The sequence below is a fragment of the Uranotaenia lowii genome, chromosome 2 (assembly GCF_029784155.1).
Source record: "Uranotaenia lowii strain MFRU-FL chromosome 2, ASM2978415v1, whole genome shotgun sequence".
In the NCBI taxonomy this organism is placed as follows: Eukaryota; Metazoa; Arthropoda; class Insecta; order Diptera; family Culicidae; genus Uranotaenia; species Uranotaenia lowii.
The window spans coordinates 330061797-330084174 of record NC_073692.1 but is presented as its reverse complement, the minus strand read 5'-3'; the positions used below and the strand labels follow the sequence as shown (position 1 = coordinate 330084174).

General features: G+C 38.6%; 1 protein-coding gene across 5 annotated transcripts in view; it reads left to right on the top strand.

The window, feature by feature from the left end:
• LOC129743727 (uncharacterized) overlaps positions 1 to 22378 on the top strand; it is an 83336-nt gene that overhangs the window by 3146 nt on the left and 57812 nt on the right. For 4 of the 5 annotated variants that reach the window (XM_055735850.1, XM_055735847.1, XM_055735848.1 and 1 more), the window contains exons 3-4: positions 96 to 327; positions 399 to 656. In XM_055735850.1, the coding sequence (XP_055591825.1) occupies positions 96 to 327; positions 399 to 656 (490 nt within the window). Of the gene's footprint in view, positions 1 to 95; positions 328 to 398; positions 657 to 10863; positions 11006 to 11069; positions 11430 to 11498; positions 11744 to 22378 lie in introns of those variants that run through there. The other variant, XM_055735851.1, reaches the window with a different exon arrangement.

Genomic DNA, 22378 nt, shown 5'->3' with positions numbered 1-22378 from the left:
TCTAAAATATCAGGAAAATCAGAAATAATTTTAGGCAAAATAGTAAACCAAAATACAGTCTCTCAAATGTTCAATTATTTTCGCCTTCCTTCTAGCAACCTCGGTGAATGTTCCACATCGTACGCCAGCAACTTGTACGATGATCCTGTCCAGGAAATGCAAAGGCTCCTAGCCGAATGGGACCTGGAGATTCTGACTGATCGATTCAGCACCCATCTTATCGATGCCAGTGTGTTGGACTACATTGTCGATGTCGATATCATCGATTTGTGTAAAGACTTGCCGATACGGTACCGGTTGGTGCTACGCCATAAATTGAAGGAGAAGGTAAGTTGCTTTATTCTTTCTGAAAGGAATAAGAAAACATACAAACTTTATGTTATCTTTCGCATTTTTAGCGCATGAAGTCTCCGCAAGATGAAAATTGTGATCCTAACGTTTTCCATGAATCCCCGCCACCGAAACGTAAGAAAGCCATCCCTCGGGTAGTCATCGAAAACGAAAGAAGCCACATCCGGCCAGCTGGTACGGAACACACAGCAACCTCAGAAAGTCGAAAATCGGCAACAGTACCCTCAGCGCAGAGTACCCCACTGGTCGTTATTCCTGGACCATCTCCCGCACCGTCAAAGCCCGTTGAAGTGCGACCTGATGTGGTAAGTACCTTGACGTTTTGTTTGTCAGCATAATCCATTCGAGGCGTGGAATGTTTTTCTGATATATTTTGATTCTTCAAAATGCAGTTAAATCAATGCCAACTTTTGAAGCAATGCTTATTTCTTCTCCTTACAAATTGTGTCAATTGAGCTAATTGTAAAAAAATTAAAGACTTGAACATCTAATTACATCCACAATATTCAATCGTTCTCGAATGGGTTAATACTATGAGGATGCAAGACGTCTTACAGCCGTTCAAGTGTCGCCTCCACTTTTTCTGCTTGCATCTCGGTCATGGGATGGCTGCCTCTGTCGGGGGAAAATGTTAGCTTCCTGCCCCACTATCACGATAAGTGAAAACCAAACCTTATTCGACAGCTCCCTGGGGACCAGAGCGTCAAGCCAAAGAGAAGGGCCCCACGGTCAGCCGACGGTGACATCGAAAGATTGAACGGGCTGTTCCACGAGCTGTCGAAGGCTAAGGGTAGCAGAGGTTGTGCGGTGTGCAGCGACAAAGCCAATGGAAAAAGAAGAGAGACGGTCTACTTTTGCCAAACGTGTCCGACTCACCCGGCGCTGCATGCCGAAGAATGCTTCGGCCTTTATCATACCCGGAAAAAGTTCCGGAACGTGTATTAAATAAGTTACAATTTTGTATTTAACCTTGACTTTATTGGAGCTTGGATCCTAGATTAAAGCGATATAATTTCAAAGTTTTTTAAATTTATGAAAAAATACTGATTGTGGTGCTCCCATTTCCGGAAAGTTTAAAGTGACAAAAATACGAGTTATATTTGCAGGTTTTTAAAATGCAACATTTACTTTTACATACAATAATCTTTAAGTTTCTCATTCAAGTTTTTATTTATGGTTTATTAATATTTGACCCTCCTCAAATGCTCATTTAATTTATTTTTAAATTAACGATGAACTAGCTGGAGTCTTACTTTTTCCTGTTAGGTATTACTTATAGATAAAAATTTAAAACTTTGAACTAATCAAAACAACGGACTACTTCTTTCAAGGGTTAGGGAAATGAAACTGATTTTTTGCCTTATCTTGGCATACAATTGAGTAATCGTTCGAAGTATGTTGGTTCTTTTTTTTGGGTTTGGTAGTTGACACTTTTAAATTTCTGCTAAACTAGCTGAGCCCTCAATCCATTTTGAGTACCACGTTCGGATATCACCGTAGCTCCAAAGAGACTGACTGTTGCTATCTTTTGTGGTAGTAATCCAAGCGATGACCTCATACTTGAACTTGAACTTGTTTTCAATGCAAAACTGTAAATTGCGACAGTTAATTTACTGGAAAATCTATTTTTTTCATGTAAGTACTTTTTAGAATTCGCAATATTGAAAATTGAAAAAATCACCATCAGGCTCTGGAGCCATCAACTTGAACTTCTTACCTAACATCATTATTTTCAGTGTCAGCTACCCACGGCTGTTTCATTGCTAGATTAAAACATCGCTGTCTGAAACCTCACAACGTAGTTCAATAAGATTTATTTTTAACACAATCAATTTTTTTTTTTTTTAATTTAATTTTAATTTAATGATTAATGGCATTTCGGTGAATTATACATTCTAATAGGAAGAATTTCAAATGAAAGTAATGAAAATTATAGACGGATAGATTAGATTAGGAAGCATGAAAGGTGTTGAAAATGAGCCAAGAGCGTGATTTGAGAAAACTTCTTGCCGCACAAGACCATTTGTCCCACATCGTATTATTGTCTAGAAGAAGCAAAGTCGATAGGCTGACTTTGCATTGATCTATACAATGATACATGGATGGATCGAAGCACGTGTTTTTCGTACCCCGATCGGACAAAAGGAAATGTACGGCCGGCTCAGATGAAGTTTTCTATTGCGAGAGCTGGTTCGATCGATGTGTAAGCTGTTTTCGGGTGTTCGTTGTTTGCACGGCGACGCTACTACTTTATTGTTTCGCGCACTTTGAGTAACCGTCAACGTCCCTACTTCTTAAGCCATGCACATCAATTAGTGAACTGCATTTTTATTTCCCCATATTTCCCCCCCTTTTCTTTGCCAATTGATTTTGTGTTAACAGTTTATCACCGCTGGTTTATGATTTTAATTTAATGATTAATGGCATTTCGGTGAATTATACATTCTAATAGGAAGAATTTCAAATTATTTATTATTATTTATTTAATTTGGGACATTTTACCAACTTTTTGGCATTCGTGTCCGAGAAATTCTTAACCTACCTAATTCTATTAAATTTTGTTATACAATTCAACATCCTTAAGAAATCTTAAAATAGCTTTTTCTTTTGCTGGGTCGTAACTAAGTATATCGCAAATATCTCCAGTGATATTGTTGTTCTGCCTTGCTGAATCAAATCCCCTGCAATCAGCAAGAATATGCTGGATAGTGAGTTGTACTCCACAGTATTGGCAAACAGGTGGGGAGTTCCTATCGAATAGGAAAGCGTGGGTTAAACGGGTATGACCTATCCTCAGTCTGCTTAAGATCCTCTGTTCAGCCGCACATTTACGGTCAGTTGGTTTGGAGGTGAATTTTTTAACTCTACGTAGGAAATTTGTTGAAGAACTCCACGTGCATTCAAATTTTTCTCTTAGTTTGTATTTGATGAATCGTTTTATGTCTTGAGCAGGAACAGCAATAGTAGAAGATAGTTCGTTTCTTCCTGATTTGGCTAATCTGTCTGCCACATCGTTACCCTGAATCCCAGCATGACCGGGTATCCAGGCTAAAGTTATTTTAGTATTATTGTTTAACATTGTACGGGTTTGTTGAATCCATGAATGTGGTGAGTTTCCTAGTTCCAATGCATCAAGGCAACTAGCGGAGTCAGTTAGGATGATAGTGTTTTCATGTGGATTGGCTCTAGACACTGCGTATTTCAATGCAAAGGCTTCTGCCGAAAAAACACTGCAGATTCCCGGAAGACCAAAGCTTTCCTCGATTTGATTTATCAATATTCCGGCTCCTACTTTCAAGTCCTCCTTCGACCCATCGGTATAAATTTTTACATGATCGCTGTATTTTGAAATGAAATCAGAGAAAACAGGACGGACAATAGTGCTTGTTGTTCCGGCTTTTATGTGTTTGCGTACCTGTTGATCAATATTTAAGTTCGGAGAGTACCATTTTTGTTTATGGCAATATTCTACCTTTGATACCTCTGGTAGAGCCAGGTTTGCTGTTACTTGTAATAAATCTTTTACCCGGGAATGAAGAGGAATATTTTCAGGAATGAAATCTTTTTCGGCTAATCGTACATCCAATGTTGAGAGACGTTCGGTCGTAAGGAGATGAAAGGGTAAGCATCCAGATTCGACCATCATCGATTCAACAGGGCTGGACCGGAAGGCCCCAGTGGCTAATCGTATAAGTTCATTATATGTTGATGACAACGATTGGTTCATCGCGTCGAAATTTAGGCTTGTTAGCCCAATACCATAAAGAAGTTTAGAAACTATAAGTGCCATACCAACTTTGAGAAGTGTGTTACGGTTACTTCTGGTAAGATTTCTACCAAGTACTCTTATAATGTTAAGTCTTAGTTGACAACTTCTCTTAACTGACTGGAAGTGTTGTAAAAAGTTAAGTCTTTGGTCTATGAGAAGGCCTAAGATTTTCATTTTTCTGACCCTAGGAATCGGTATATTGTTGATTTTAATCGCACGTTTTTTCTTAGAGTGTTTCAAAGTGCATATGTGCATAAGTTTCGATTTTTTAGGTGCTATAGAAAAACCAACCTTGGAGGACCATTTAGCTACAGCAGCGACCGCAGTTCTTAAACGTTTCCTGACCGTTTTACTACATGTACTTTTGGAGGTCAAAAGAACATCATCTGCATAAAGGAGGATGGAGATATCGGATGGGATTCCGTCGAATATCGGTTGCATAGCAACTAAGAACAAAGTTACTGAAAGTATCGAACCCTGAGGCAGACCATTTTGAGCAACTCTGTTAGATGATAGTGCACCATTAGCTAATACCCGGAAAGACCTGTTGCATAGGAAACTCACTATGGTAGAGAGTAATCGTCCTGAAATTTTCCATTTCTTAAGTGTTTCGATAACAGTGGAACGATCCGTAGTGTCATAGGCTTTTGATACGTCCAGGGACACTAATTCCACATGTTCATCCTCTGCTGGTTTGATAAGTGGCTCCAATTGGGAAAAGTAACTGTCGACTCCACGACCAGTTCGAAACGCATGTTGGCGGTTATCAATACGTTGATTGTCTTCCAGCTCTGTTATTAATCGTCGGTTTACAAGCCTTTCGAAAATTTTTCCGAAACAACTTAGAAGAGATATGGGTCTAAATCCATCTGGATTGGTACGATCCCCATCGGGTTTTGGAATCGGAATGATTTTTCCTTCCTTCCATTCATCGGGAAACTCTCCTTTGCTCCACAGTCGATTATAAAAATTAAGTAAAGCTACTTTAGTTGTTATTGGAAGTCTTTGTAAAAGTGGGTATCCGATGTTATCGAGTCCCGTAGAACGACCTGTGGATCGATCGAGAGCCCATAGAAGTTCTTCTAGGGTAAAATCCTTGTTATATTGTTTCGATGACATAGACCGGTTGCAACGATCGAAATAGAATTGGGGGGTTGGAATACTCATAATAGTAGTACTGTTGGGGTGAGTAGATCTTTTTTCGTATTCGTCGGCTAGGGTCTCGGCAACTTGTTGTGGATCGTTTGTAGCTCCGGTTGAGGTAGTAAAAATAATTGAAGAAGTTTGTCGTTTGCCTCTCAATCGGTTAATATTATTCCAAACAAGTCCACTGGGTGTTTCGGGACCGATGCTTAGTACAAATTCGTCCCAACTTTTTTGTTTAGAATCGCTAATGACTTTTCTACACACTGACCGTGCTTCATGGAAACGATTTAAAGCTTCTTGTTTTCCAGCATCATCATCATTGAGTCTTCTCAGAGCTCGTAGGCATTTACGTCTGGTTTTTATTGCAGAGGCGACTTCTGGGTTCCACCAAGGTACTGCTTTTGGGCCAACTTCCCCACTGGACCTAGGAATGGACTTCTGAGCAGCTGTTACAATACGACTGGAGAATTCAGCCACGTCTATCACGTCATTGGGATTAATGCTTTGGTCGATTAACCTTTCGTAAAGTTCCCAGTTAGCACTACTGTAGATCCAGTTCCTATGTTTCATGGGTTCAGGCGAGTCCTGTCCTAAAGTTATCAGGATTGGGAAGTGATCGCTTCCACAGCAATCTGTCATTACTTTCCATTTCAGTTTTGATAATATGGATGGAGAACATAACGAAACATCTAATGCTTGTGTTTTTCCGGTTGCTGGGTCCATTCGAGTGTGTGTTCCATCATTTAATATTATCATATCGGTGTCGATAATAATAAGCATTATTTGTTTTCCTCGGTTACCTGCTTCATTCGATGATGTTGAAACTCGACTTCCCCATGCTATGTGGTGAGCATTGAGATCACCCAAAAGAAGGATAGGTTTAGGTAGTTCTTCAATCAATTCCTTGAGTTTGGTTGATGCGTTATCCTCATTAGGTGACAGGTAAACTGATACTACGGTCATAGCTAAAGGGATGAAAATCCTAGTAGCCACGGCTTGAATGTTTGTTCGGATTTCAATATGTTCGAATGGTGTCCCGACTCTTATAGCAAGACCCGCACCTTGCCTGCCATGTGTAGAACATGAACTAGTAAAAAGTTGATACTTTGGGCCTAAGATATTAGAAGTAGTTCTGATCGGTGGTAGGTTAATCTCCTGCAAGCATACAACGTAAGGCTGGTATGTGGTGAGAAGTACTTGAAGTTCTTCCCGATGTGATCGTAGTCCGTTTAAGTTCCATTGGATGGCCAGAGTACTCGGTAATTTCGAAGATGGTTCAGTAAGATCTGAAGATGAAGAAGCGGCGGAAGAGTTTGCTGATTGAAAAATGTGGGATCTACTTGCCTGAGAAATGCTCAGGCTTCCAGTGCCAACACCTGCCATTTTACCACTGTTTTTTTGTTGTTCATTTTGGCTAGCTGTTGGCACCAGAAAATGCCTGGTTGCTGGAAACCGCCCTAGATGAATGTTTGTCGAATCTACGAGTTCATGATGTGATGTGTCTTGTTCGAGCCGGCCTGTTGGGACTAGTTCACGCTCAGTTCCCGGATTCCGCCCGAGATGGATGTTTGAAGTGTCCAGATGATCATAATGTGGGTCTGAAGACGAAGAAGCGGCAGAAAAATTTGCTAATTGGAAACTATAAGAGCTACTTGCCTGAGGAGAGTTCAAGCTTCCAGTGCCAACAACTGCCAGTGTGTCCATATAATATTCTTGTTCATTTCGGCCAGCTGTTGGCACCGGAACATGCCTGATTGCCGGATTCCGCCCAGGATGGATGTTCGACGAGTCTAGGAGATCGAGTTGTTTGTTTTGGCTAGCTGTTGGCACCGGAATATGCTTGGTTGCTGGAAACCGCCTAAGCTGGGTATTCGACGATTCTAGATCATATTGTGAGGAGTTTGCCGTTGGTACATATTCCGATGAGATCCTTGATTGACAGTGTGGGGTGTTGTTGGCGACGTTAGCAGGTGTTTTAGATGAAAGAACTGGTTCATAATTGTCCTTGATTCTTCGCCCAGACCACTCGTTCGGTCTTGAAGGCAAACGCAAGACTGTCGAGTAAGGACGTTTTCTTAAACAACGGGAAGGGTTAGCCCGCTGGTGAGAGAGGGTATCCTGCTCCGTGGTGTTTTGTTGATTATTGATGTTGAATATTTGATCTATTGAAAGGCTATTCGTTGGGCTATAGTTCGTAAGATGAGAAAGATGGGCCATCATTGTTCCATTGGAGATGATCCACTCGTTGATTGGGATCCGTTAGTCTTTCCTTTTTTGGCGTAACGTGTGGGAGGGGTGGTAGTTCTTTTTTGGCTAACGTTTCGGATTTGTTGTGAGTGATTCCTTAACTGATGAGGTTTATTTATTGAATGGGAGCCTTTTGTGTCTATGCGAGATAATCTTGGTGCCTGACCGGTGGTGTTATTACTACTGGATTGTTTAGTTTGGGGACCAGTATCAGGACTGATACTGTGTGAAGTTGTAGCAGTTGTAGATTGAGTGGCCGTAGGTTGTTTTATTGGGGAAGAACTTGTGCTGGGTGTAACTGACTGTTGAGTTAAAGTTTCTTGGAGTTTGCGTAAGTCGTTCCTTACTGCAGCTAGTTCTTCTCGTAAGATTTGAATGGTTCGATCTTTTTCATCTAATTCAACTGATAGGCGTTGTTGCACGACGCTTTTGAAAGTGGTTGCTCGACACGAATTTTTGAATACCGTACGCGCTTCACTGAAAGTTAAACCTTGGTCCACTTTTAGTTTGATTATAGCCACTTCTTCTTGATACTTCGGACAATTTCTAGCTATAACGGGATGGTTCTCAAAACAGTGTAAACAGTAAGCTTCGTTAGCGCATTGTTCGTCTTCTTCAAGGGTGTGAACTTTTGAGCATTTCAAGCATATAGGACTCTGAGAAGGGCATTTGTTTTTCCCATGTCCATATTGTCCACAGCGAAAGCAAATCATCGGTGAGGGATAGTAAGGGCGAATTTTTGTCCTAATCATGCCATAAAAGATGTATTCCGGCCGTTTGGATGCTTGAAAAGTCAAGATGAGCAGTGGAGTGTTTTTCCTTACTTCTCCGACTTTTTTGGTGATCCTCCTAACTTTCGTCACCCCTTGGGATTTAAGTTGTTCCAGGATAAAGCTTTCTTCTCATTGATAGTATCATGATCGAAGAGAACTCCTTCAACATAGTTAAGTGAAGGGTGTAATAGCACTTCAACCTCCGTATCGTCTAATAGGGTTTTGATGGACATTAGTTTTTCTGAGATGCTCTTTGATGTCGTACGAAACACGTATCTGCTACCTTGGCTTTCCTTCGATGTGTGAATCTTAGCAGTTTCGTGGTAGCCTACTGCCAGTTGAATTGTCTGCGCGATCATGAAGGGCTTGGAGGGAAGCCGATCTTCACCTTTACCGTCCGGTTGTGGTTTGGCCCTCATTAGTAAAATTTGGGTTTCGCCGAGATCGTCAGGTCCCAGCATCCATTCAGGAAAACTTGGATTATTACCACCTCTCCTATCGGGAGGTTCCCGATATTGCTCCGCCATTACAGAGCTAACCTTGCCCCCAAACTTGTATGCAAGTTACTGTGTTTATGTTTACTCTGGATTATTTTCACACAGAAAACTTATAAAAATCCACTGTCCAGACCGCTGCCACGAAGTAACTCCTATTGATCCTCAGAAATTAATGCCTTCTGACCACACGAAGAGTGATCCACGGAATTTAGAACTTTTCCAATCGCAAATAAAACCGTTTTAACCACCACGATACTCCAAGTGGTATGTAAACAATCAACTTGTACGCGACTGTGAAGAATTTCAAATGAAAGTAATGAAAATTATAGACGGATAGATTAGATTAGGAAGCATGAAAGGTGTTGAAAATGAGCCAAGAGCGTGATTTGAGAAAACTTCTTGCCGCACAAGACCATTTGTCCCACATCGTATTATTGTCTAGAAGAAGCAAAGTCGATAGGCTGACTTTGCATTGATCTATACAATGATACATGGATGGATCGAAGCACGTGTTTTTCGTACCCATTAAATTAAATTAAAATCATAAGCCAGCGGTGATAAACTGTTAACACAAAATCAATTGGCAAAGAAAAGGGGGGGAAATATGGGGAAATAAAAATGCAGTTCACTAATTGATGTGCATGGCTTAAGAAGTAGGGACGTTGACGGTTACTCAAAGTGCGCGAAACAATAAAGTAGTAGCGTCGCCGTGCAAACAACGAACACCCGAAAACAGCTTACACATCGATCGAACCAGCTCTCGCAATAGAAAACTTCATCTGAGCCGGCCGTACATTTCCTTTTGTCCGATCGGGGTACGAAAAACACGTGCTTCGATCCATCCATGTATCATTGTATAGATCAATGCAAAGTCAGCCTATCGACTTTGCTTCTTCTAGACAATAATACGATGTGGGACAAATGGTCTTGTGCGGCAAGAAGTTTTCTCAAATCACGCTCTTGGCTCATTTTCAACACCTTTCATGCTTCCTAATCTAATCTATCCGTCTATAATTTTCATTACTTTCATTTGAAATTCTTCCTATTAGAATGTATAATTCACCGAAATGCCATTAATCATTAAATTAAAATCATAAACCAGCGGTGATAAACTGTTAACACACAATCAATTTTTTTGTATGTGTCTTAAATTTGATAGTAATAAATTAAAAACTCTTTTAAAAGTAGTTTACCTTATATTTTTACCTAATATTCTTTTAATCGTTAGTTTCACGCGACTATAAACGAATGAATTAAAACACTCTCTGGAGCCACTGACATATTTCAGTAATTTTGGAGTATTTGTTACTTTTCTGAAGGATAAACTTGCAAAACTATCTCTGGTGGATAAAAAAAGTTCTAAACTTGAAGACACCATCACTCTCTGGAGCCACCATTTTTAAATTAATCTTAAACTTTCCACTGCTATTTCAAAGTTACAAAATTACTCTTTGGCCTTCAAAATATTTCATTTGAAGTTAGAAACAATATATTTTGTGTCTAAAATTTGTTCAAGTTAACTATTAATGATTTACTTATTGATCTTCGTAAAGATAAAGTCACTAAAATTTGTCGGGTTAACAAATTGTCACAAAATGTTGATTCTAAGTGTAAAAGTTGATCATAACAGTGTTAACTGGTAAAAGTATTGATCATCAGGTAATTGTAACGTGATATATTTGTTGTTGAAGTTTTATACAGTTTTATTTTTTGTTTCAGAAATCTCCCAATATGGCGTTGCCTATCTAAGCGAACCCTAGGCAGGCACATTACTTCATGGCTGATAACTTCATATTTTGGATGCAATCATTCGCTATAAAACTGTAATTATACACCTCCTATTTGTCTCAAATAAAACTGCGAGGTTCAGGAAACGTGGTTTTATTTGAATCCAGCTAAAAACCAAAAAGAAATTATATAAATTGTAACTTACATAGCTTATTAGTGGTTCTTTACAGAAAATATTGCTTATAGTTAGGTCTTTTTTAAATAAATTAAGCATACCTCGCAGTTTTTATTTGAACTCAAAGCTCAAATTCAATTCCATATGCCAAACAATAATTCCCTACTTTGTTTCCAGTACCTGCCATCTTCATCAGACGTTTCCGGTGAAGGCAGCAGTTCACAACTTGATGATTCATCCTCATCGAACCATGGTTTAATAAGTGCTTGGGCTTCTTTTTCGGACCATTTTCTTTTGAACAACGAGAACACTGGTGAAGGTAAATTACTGTTAATAAATTTTAAAAATAATCAACCTGATGTGTTTTTCTTTTCAATTGGTAGACTCTTCTCAGACTGCCAATAATAGCGTGGGTTGTGAAGGAGGTCAAAGCAATAGTTTCAAAATGCCAGCATACTTCATGAATCCACTGAATGTACCTGGTAGAGGATTTACGGACCTAGATGAGCGGATAGGAGTTTCAACCTTGTACCAAATGCACCTGGAATCGAGAGACAGTGACTACCTTTTTGTCAAAAAATTGATGTACACGCTCTGGCCCGAAGGATTCCAGGGTAGGTCGGTGTCTGGCAGACCATCGAATAATCCTTCCGGACGCAACAAGGGCTTGGGGCAAGATGGATGTCCGTTTCCCCGAGGACCTTGCAAACCCCTGGAAGATGATAAAGTCAAATATATTAAGGGTAAAATAATGAGACCGAATTTCTCTAGTTACTGAACTTTACTGAAATATTTGGTTTGGTTTTTTCTAGATCGGCTACGCGAACGAAGAGATTTGCTTTGCGATGATGCAGCGTCAATGATGATAGCACTGGATAAATGTAATCGGCTGATGAACAACATCATTTCGAACTCGCTTCGAAAAAAGATAAGATACAGTTGCACAGAGAGTGCTGAATAGTAGTCGAATACCTCGAGTGCATTGTGATTTTTACCTCAATAAAGACAAGTTTCTGTAAATACTAGTAAGTTTGAAATGTGCAAACATTTAAAGTTACATATTTTGGTTGATTGTTCGGGGTAACGTAAAGTTTTTCGCAAAATTCCCTTGTCATAAGGAGCTTAGTTGAGTTACAAACTGGAAACATTTATAATGCTTTCTTGCAAAGGAAACATAACTTCCGTCTTAAAATTTTGAAACAAGAAACATATTAGAGAACTAAAGGGTGTCCACGATGAAATTGCCACACTATGAAATTGCTCTAACTTTTTAACCGTTGGGTAGAATTTAATGAAAATTTGGGTGGATTTAGTTCATAGTGCATTGTTTACATCCCGCAAGTTTTATAGTCCTGTGATCAAAACTCGCGGAAATGGAGTCGAAGCTCGTGCGTGATAAAATCTTGCGCATTCATCACGAGAACAAGGATCTCTCGCATCGTTCCATCGTTAAAACGTTTGGAATCGCGAATTCCACGTCGCGAGTAATTAAGCGGTTCGAGGAACGATTGAAGACAGAAGTGAAGGAGAAAGTATTCCGTACAACACCAAAAACCGCGTAGTTGGGGCCTTCAACAGAAACCCGAACGCCTCCGTTCGGGATGTGGCTAAGAAGCTGCTCCTAAGCCGAAGTTTTTTTTTCCAAAGGGCCAAAACTAAGGCTGGGCTTCAACGTTCGAGGTACAAAAGGCCCCGAATCGTGACGAGAAGCAGAACAAGTTCGCAAAAACGCGTGCCATGAAGTTTTACCTCACATGCTGACAACAGTTGAATGCTGCATCATGGACGACGAAACAGCGTGTGAAGGCCGACTTCAAACAGATCCCCGGCAACCTGTTTTTTACGGCCAAGGATAAGTTCAGCGTTCCGAAACATGTCCGCACCCAGAAGATGTTCAAACTTGCAAAGAATTTCCTAGTTTGGCAAGCCGTCTGCACGTGCGGCAAGCGGAGTGCACCTTTCGTGACCCAGGAGCAGGCTTCGGACTCTTTTCAGAGCCCAACAAAAGCGGTGTAAAAATCAGCTCCACTCTTTAAATTTTGTTGTGAGCGGAGCAAGAGTGGTCGATTGGAGCGGAGTGACAATACACACAGGGAGCGTTTTTCGTCACTCACAAAACACTCAAAATTGAAATGAGCGCTCTATAAGAGCGTCTCTTAAAGAGTACTCCTAAGGTATACACAATGTGCGTCAAAGTAATTAATTGATGATGCTGTTCGCTTTGGTTCGTATCTAGCCGTTTTTTTGGAAGATGAATCAAAAGATAATAACATCAAGCCGGAACAGATGAGAACAATATATTCTAATACACTTTGGTTAAATATACATAAGTCTCTATCAAACAACAAACCAAACCAGTCACGCTTAGAACCGATCCGAAAGTTCTTTACCGGCTGAAACTAAATTGCCCGCCCCCCCCCCCCCCCCCCCACGGTGGTAAAGGTAGCATAAGTGATCTGCTGAATAGTGGTGCTGATTGAACATTGAAAGTTAATTTTACAGTCCGCTTGCTAGTGTCGAGGGTGTTATCAACAAGATTTTTTTTTGGATTTAGATTGTTTTGAATTCGTGAAATAAAATCAATACCTACTAGCATACACTAGCAAAGAATGCTCCTAAATGTTTGCCAGAAACAAGTCGTTGTAATGGACTTCTATGTGACTAGCAATTGTTGTTATGCGTTTTTGAAAAACGCTTAATTGTTTCGGTAAATTATGTTAGGGAACATCCATAAATGACGTAGCATTTGAGGGGGAGGGGGGGAGTTTGACTTTGTGTGACGATGTGTGACGAGAGGGGGGGTAGGGGTTCAAGTAAAGCTACGTAGCTTTGATTAAGTATCGAAAAAAAAAATCAATGTACCAAGCATCATTAGATTTTTTTTTATACTGCCTCTCTCAGAGGTTTGTATCTTCCATTATCATGCATTTCAATACTGCTCCTCTCAGGAGTTTGTATCTTCCATCATTATTTATTTTGACACTGCTCCCCTCAGGAGTTTGTATCTTCCTTAAACATGAGTTCTGATGCTGCCCCTCTCAGGGGTTTGTATCCTTCTTCTCATGCTGCCCCTCTCAGGGGTTTGCACAATCCACTCCAAATCTCGATTATAGTACTGTCCCTCTCAGGGATTTGTACCATCCTTCCCGAATAAATTCAGACACTGCTCCTCTCGGGAGTTTGTATCATACAACTATTTTACTTACCACGCACCATTGACACACGCACGATCCTTATAACATGCAAAAAAAATCATCATGATTTCAAACATTGCAGCCACATCACACCCGCATCACTAAACTCCCGTCAATTGGCTTTTCTCTCCTCATTCTATCTTTTATCTTTTCAATTTAGTTCTCACAACTTCCGCCATTTTATCCACTATCCAGCAACACTTCGGAATATCACACGCTATCAAGTGTAACACCAAAACCGATTTCGCCGATTATGAAACCCTAACATTAGTTCCCATACATTTATCGTTAATCACCATACTAAAAAAACGCATTTTGAATCGAACCGACCACGTTGTTGTTTTCTTTTTTCCGGGATTTTCATCCTCGCGGATGATTCATCCCTCCCCCAACGAACCGACCACGCCATTGTCGAAACCGACCGAAACTATTTTTTTTTTTTTTTTTTATCACACGCATCAACCGAGTACCGAACCTCTGTTCCTAAAACTAGTTTGTAAACTGAATCCTCTCCTTTTCCTTTCAATGCGCGTCCCTCTCTATTTTCAAAATCTCTACACAGAATTTTACTCTCAAGTCGCGAGAGCGACATTGCGATTCGCGATACCGATAAACTCAATGTTCTCTTTGCAAATAGTGTTGCCATTTTTTAGTTCTACATTTTACTAACTAGTCCTATTAAAATTATCTACACATGCTTTATTCCCTACAAACATGTAGCTTTTGGCTCCTACTGCCCGACTGTTTTCAAGCGTATCAAGGAGCGTACATGCAAGAAATGCAATTTATATTTTGCTTCAAATGTTCTCCAAAAGGAGCATAGCAAAATTCACAAGGCCCCAGCCTCGGATAGGAAGATTCGTCCAGAGCGAATTGTAGGCAAAAGAGGACACGAAGTGCTGGTCATCACTCCGGAGGACAATAGAGAGTGAGTGGAGGCAACTGACATCGCAGATGCAATTATTCTAGCCGAACAGACGATGGAGGAAAACTGCCCAACGATTTCATTCTAATCCCGAATGGAGATAATTTGGACCGACGCAACTTATTGAATACTTACTAGCTATTCTGTTTGTTGAAAGGTACCTTGATTTTTTTGGACTGATTGATATGCTTTTTTAAACTTCCATTTATAACTTCTTTCCCTTTTTTGTTATTTTTTGTATTATTCTTGCATAATGCTGATAATAAAAGTAAAAATTAAAAACCAATTTTTAAAATTGGGGGGGGGGGGGGGGGAGTTTTATTAAAGCTACGTTATTATCTAGGGGGGGTCTATGACTTTGTGACGAAATGCTACGAGGGGGGAGGGGGGGTATAAAAACTCGTTAAAAAAAGCTACGTCATTTATGGATGTTCCCTTATCTATATCTATCTAATATATAAAGATGAGTTGGACTATATATGTTTGTTTGTTTGTATGCACCTTATACAAATCCACACCACTGAACCGATCAGCCTGAAATTTGGTACAGAGATGTAGTTGAACCAGGGTAAGGTTTTAGTAATAGTTATGAGCCCCTCCCACCTAAGAAAAGGGACCCTCCCATACAACTTTCGGTTTTATTCACACGAACCAAAAGTCATGGCACCCGTTTTGGCAACCGCGTTTTTTTTTTCCTTTGGCGGGGTTATTTTCATCATCACCATGGGCATTAGAAACGACCGTCCAGGAGTTCACGTGTACTGGAAAGCAAATCAAAGCTTGCTCAGCGTTCCGGTAAAATTTTGGAGGAGTTTTTTTTGTACATGCTTACTGCTGAAAGCATGTGGTATTGGTACGAGATTTTTGGATGCAATAATGAGCTTACATTTTGGATTGATACAACTAGCCTGTTAATTACTAACTTATTGACTAGGACTTGAAGTGGTTTTCAAAGTACTGGGGGACTTCGAGAGTTTACAAGAATATACAGTGAACTGAATAGTGAACACTGACTTCTTCAGCCGAATAACAATTTGGACTGTGTGTTGAAAAACTATTGAACAGATTTTCATAAATTCCAGCTTTTAAGAACAAACTATTTTTATGTTTCTAGAATTCCTCAGGGAGAAAGAAAAAATAATAAGATTTATAGTAAAAAGTTGAAGGCTTTGATTTCAACGCTTTGATAGCCGTTGGGGAATTTAAACGGGGAATTAGAAAATCGATCAGACAATTAAATCTATTTGAGTTATTTTTGTTCAATTCTACTTTCCAATTTTGAATTTCCAATTTATTGTAAAACCATTTAGAACTGCGAATTCAAACAAATGATATCTAAAAAATTTAACATTGAATTTAACAAGAATAGAAACTTTGAAATAAAACTCAAATAAAACCTTTTTCATAACATTATAATAGTATCATCAGTTAACATGATTCGTTTTCGAAAACTTCCAAAAACTATTAGTGGAACTTTCAACATTTAAGAACAAATACTCATAAAACAGTGTGAAATTAAAAAGCGGTAAAGGCAAACATACAACTGAAAACTTGAAAAATGGGCTTTCAACATGATTCCACAAGATTCGGAAGTCTATTAAGAAATTTTTCAGTAAATAAAACTTTAATATACCATTGTACAGGGAACCATCATGAAAAGTAAGAGATTTTTTTAGAGGGGGGATGGGAAAAATAAATAACAATTTTACCATCTGAAGATATAAAAAATAGGACGAAATGAAACAAATAAGCGCAGTGAAAACGATAAACACAGTGAATAACCGCAATAAAAACTTTAGAAAGACTAACAAATTTTTTATAATGATGAATATCTTCCAAAGTTTTGAAAATTCAAACGACTCATTTTGATTTATTTTTTATGTGAACCCGAGCAAGGCCGGGTAAAATCTGCTAGTATATATATAAAAAGCAATTATCTGTATGTTTGTTTGTTTGTTTGTTTGTTTGTCCTCTATAGACTCAGCCGTCTTAAGAGCTAGAGATCTGAAATTTGGCATGGATGCTCATTAGGACCAGGAATGATGAAAAATGTTATAGATTTTTGGATGACCCCTTCCGAAGGGGGTCGTCCACACAAGACAAATATTGTTTTCGCGTTATTGACGTTATTTTCCGTCGGATGGTGATGAAAATTTGCACATGAGTGTTTTGAGAAACGAACAATCGATTACAGTTATCAAATTTAGGGTCAGGGGTCGGCCAAAGGGGTCGTCCATATCCACTGATCAATGTTTTTGCGATATTGGCTTTATTTTACATCGGATTGTGATAAAAATTTCCACTTGAGTTTTTTGAGAGACGAGCAATCGATTAAAGTTATCAAATTTAGGGTCAGAGATCGGCCAAAGGGGTCGTCCATATCCACTGGTAAATGTTTTTGGAATATTGGATTTATTTTACATCGGATTGTTATGAAATTTTGCACATGAGTGTTTTGAGAGACGAACAATCGGTTCCAGTTATCAAATTCAGGGTCAGGGGTCGGCCAAAGACGTCGTCCATATCCACTGATTAATGTTTTTGGGATATTGGCTTTATTTTACATCGGATTGTGATGAAAATTTGCACATAAGAGTTTTGAAAGACGAGCAGTCGATTAGAGTTATCAAATTTAGGGTCAGGGGTCGGCCAAAGGCGTCGTCCATATTCACTGAATAATGTTTTTGCGATATTGGCGTTATTATACATCGGATTGTGATGAAAATTTGCACATGAGTGTTTTGAGAGACAAGCAATCGATTACAGTTATCAAATTTAGGGTGCGGGGTCGGCCAAAGGGGTCGTCCATATTCACTGATAAATGTTATTGCGATATTGGCGTTATTATACACCGGATTGTGATGAAAATTTGCACATGAGTGTTTTGAGAGACGAGCAATCGATTATAGTTATCAAATTTAGGGTCAGGGGTCGGTCAAAGGGGTCGTTCATATCCACTGATTAATTTTTTTGCGATATTGGCGTTATTATAGATCGTATTGTGATGAAAATTAGCACATGAGTGTTTTGAGGGACGAGCAATCGATTTCAAGTTTCGAATTGCGGATCAGAAGTCGGCTGAAGGAGTCGTCCATACCCAACTTTAATGTTTTTGCGATTTTGACGTTATTCTACATTGGATTGAGATGAAAATTTCCGCATAGGAGTTTTGAGGGACGCTCTTTTGCTTTCAGGTTTCAAATCTTGCCTCAGGGGTCGGCAAAAGGGGTTATTATCTGTTCACTGTTTTTACGATATTCTCTTGATTGAGCATAGAATTGTAATGAAAATTGACACATGATAGTTTAACAGAAAAGATAATTGATTTCAGGTGTCAAGTTTTGAATCGTGGTAAAAAAAGGCCGTCCATGTTAGTTGCTCACTGTTTTCGCGATATTGTCGTGATCATGCATCGGATTGAGATGAAAATGTTCAGATGAGGGTTATAAACTATGAGCAATTGACTCCAGGTAGCATGCTCCGTGTCGGCGAAAGGGGCGTCTATATTCACTGTTCACTGTTTGCAAGTTCCTGACGTTATTTTACATATAATTTGAAAAGAAAAATGGCACAAGGGAGGAACGTAAAATTGGTTTCAATTATCAAATTTCGAGCCATGGGACAGAAAAAGAGGGTTTCATTGAAAGTTCAGTGTTTTGTGCAATAATTTTGTTGGAGGCAGTTAATTGATACCAATTTAAGTGTGAAGGTCAAGCAAAAGAGTCGTGCACATAAACAAATATACATGTTTCTGCCATAATGTCTAGATTTTGCAATCGATCGAGAAGAAAACACTCTCACATAAATTTTAATAAAAAGCCAATCAACCGTTTAATTTGAATTTCAAGTAATAGTAATAGTAGCGACTTTAAACACTGTTTAATTTTTTCCCCAAAATTGTCGAAAGAATGTTTCGAATTCATTTTCTAAACTCATTTTTACGTACCAATGATTTAAAGCGAAACGAAGTTCGTACGGGATCAGCTAGTTTTTAATAAAATGTAAAATAATAATATACCGTCAACTGGGCCAACATGCAACACTTTTCAACTAAAATGGCTTCTAAATAACCCACGTTCACAGATTATAATGACCTTTATGCATAAAAAGTTTTAAGGTTGATGGGATATCAAATTGGCCTAGTGAGAAAAATTATTGATTTTTCAGTAATTCCTAATTTTCAAAAAACATTCGATTTTCACTATACTAAGAAAAAGGGGTAACTTACGCCAAACTTAGTTTTAAATGAAAAATCTAATGAAAAAGTATATGAATGTATTGTTTTTGATAAATTTTTGATGCCATAAAATGCATTACGCATAAAAACACCAATTGCAGTAAATTTAGGATCTGTTGAAACTAATTTTTGAATTTTTTGTGAACATAAGGATACTGCATACATTTAGGGGTAAAAAATACTAAAAAAAATTCTAATAGCTGAAATCATAAAATTAAATGTTTGGAGGAATGAAATTTCAATGCTGATAAACACGTGATGCAAAACAATCATATTCCAGCACATGGAAACAAGATTTACAAGGTGTCTCTTCGATTTACATTTTGTTGCATGTTACCCCAGACTGGTAATTGAAAAATAAAAATATTAATTGAAAAAAATTTGGAGATTGCTCGAAAAATATTTTTATACTGACAGTTACAGAAAAATTAAACCAGAAAAAATCATTAAGCCAATCCGTCATACTGGGGAAAACATTTTACGGCATCGAAAAATGTTAAAATTTGTACATGTATTGGAGAAATTTTTAAAATTTGAATGAAAATGAAAAACTTTAAAATACTAACTAAAGATGTGAGAAATTATTTCATCATCATTTTGTAGGCATTAAAATATAACTTGATTGCATTATATAAAATTAAAAATAAAAAAGGGCTGTAGTAATCAAATGTTGCATCTAACCCCGCTGTTACATGATGCCCCGTTTGACAGTACTTGAACTGAAAGAGGATGTATTTAATGACTAAAATTCACGCAAAGCTAGATATTTGGTCTACTAACACCCGAATAAACGAAAAATTAGTGGAAAAAAAGAAACGTAAAGTGACTAATAATTGTAAGGGGATCGTAATTTAAGATTTTTTTTCCAAAAATTGACTTTGTGGGACTTTATCGGTTTTTCGAAATATAGTTTAATATGCATTATGAGTATTCAAATGATTAACATGTGATTTTCAGCGAGTTGTGAAATTCTTAAATATTCCATATGAATCCCACAGAGATCTAAAAAAATGGCAATGCCAGATGTTTTATGTTATTTCTAAGTCAAGTGACATCAAACAGTCATCAAAATGTACGTACAAGTTTTTTTTAATTTGATAATGAAATTTTCCCCATTAATCTATTGGCATAATAATGTAGATATATGTTATTGAGTAGCTGTAAACATACATTTCATTAAACCATTGGAATTTGAAGCTCGGCACCAAGCGCTTGCACGCTTTGCTTTCAAAGCGCTGCCTAAAGAATTCCATTAATGAACGTCTTTTTTTGCTATGCAGATGATGGGAAGGACGGTTTCCTAAAAAAACACACTTAATTTCCCTAAGAGCACGCTCTAAGAGCTAAACTGACGGATCACCCATCACTCATGTAAGTGAGTGTCGAACATTTCCCAGTATAAGCGCGTCCTCTCCGAAATCGACAGAGCATGCACAAAATTTAGAGTTGAGTCACTGAACTTAGAATAAAACGGTTAATTTCAGCGACACTTCAAGAAGGCAAATATATTCTCATTCGGTTTGTCCTGCCGAGATACCTAGAGGCAACGAATACAGTTTATCCCCGTCTTTTTCAGATGCGTGCTTTCAATCGTAGCAGTCAACTTCTCAGGCAGGCAACACGCGTCTCGAAAGGAAACATACGATTCGGATTGTGTTCGTGTGTTTCTCTGGAGGGCGTGTCTTAGATTATTTCGTGGCACTCACCCAAGGCACGCGTATGGTGTGTTCCTCTCTGCCGATTAGATGATGCAAAATCGTTAGAGAGATCGATACGATCCCTCTGTCGATTTGAGTTACCTCTCTGTCGATTCATGTTTACTGGGTTATTTTTCGGGAAGCATGAGCAGAGTGTGTGCGGTTTAGCTCTCAGAAGAGCGTGGGTTCCACTCCTCTTTGTGAATCTTTGCTCTTGCACTTATAAGTGACACCTCAGGAGTCGTCCGAAGCCTGCCCAGGAGTCAGGACACGATGAACGGACAGGTGTACATGAAAAAGTACCACCAGAAGCGGCTGCTTCCTCTCCTGAAGCCCCACAACGTCCCAACAATCTTCTGGTCTGATTTGGGCTTGCTCCACAATGCAGCTTCTCGGTTCAATCGACTTCCGGATCACGAAATCTCTAAAAATTCTTTTTTAGTCTTTTTTGATTGTTTCCGGCAGGCATGAATTCATTCATTCACGTTGACGGCGAAATTTGTTTTGGATCACTATACCCAAGAAAATATGATCAGTCATGGGTCATGTCATGACAGAAATATTCCGATAATGTGAATGTAAATACCATTCACATTCACGTGATGAAAATATATTTCACGTATGAGAAGAGTGGGCGATGAATGAAGTTTGGGATTCAAATGGAAATAAAAAAAGGCGTCTAGAAACGCTTATCTCTATTTTCATTTTTTTATACTATTTATGCAGGTCTGCCCCAATGGGGCATCGGGAGACCATGTGTATTGGGCCTAAATCACTTTTTGTCCTCACTGTCCCACGGTACAACTCGACTGGCTGGTGGCAGCGTTGCCAGATTGAAAACCGCTCAAGTCCGTAGATTTCACAAAAATCGAAAAATGTAGGGGAGAGTGGGGTATCGTGGGCCATGGGGAAACGTGGGCCACTTTTAATATCTCAGATGTGTGTTGAGATAAAAATCTCAAACCAACTGTCATCGTCGCCGCTTTGCGTGGGCATATATTCCTATATGTTGTTGACTGAAATACGCATCATATGCTTCTTTTATTTATCAAGCTAAAAAAAATTGGAAAAATTTACTTACATAATTAAAAAAACACCCGCTAATTTCATCGATGGGGAACCTAAAGTGCATAACAAAAATATGCTCATACGCTTATGATCTTAGTTTTGTCATGATCTTTCACATGGAAAAGGAATTTTTGATGAAACATCAATAAGTCACACAAACGCGACCAATTTACAAATCAGAGCCTGTGGGGAATCGTGGGCCACACATCTTGAATCACCTATATTTTTATGTTTTTATACACATTCAGAACTTAAAATACGTTTTACCTATCTGTAAAGTTTTCTTATGGCAAATGAAGAGTTATGAAAAATAATTTGTCTATCCTAAATAAAAAAATTTCTCAAAACGTTTGCGAGCCAGGTTTAGGAATCTATGCGATCATACACAGCTCTCTTTTTTATTTCAACATCTGAAATTGCTTTAAAATAAGAAAATGAATTAGTAAATCACATTTTTGGGTCAACTCATAAACTTTGCATGTTATTTGGTCAATTTGGATTTGGTGGCCCACGATTCCCCACCATTTTTCAAAATACAAAAAATATTGCTTTTTTTCAAACAGTCAGAATT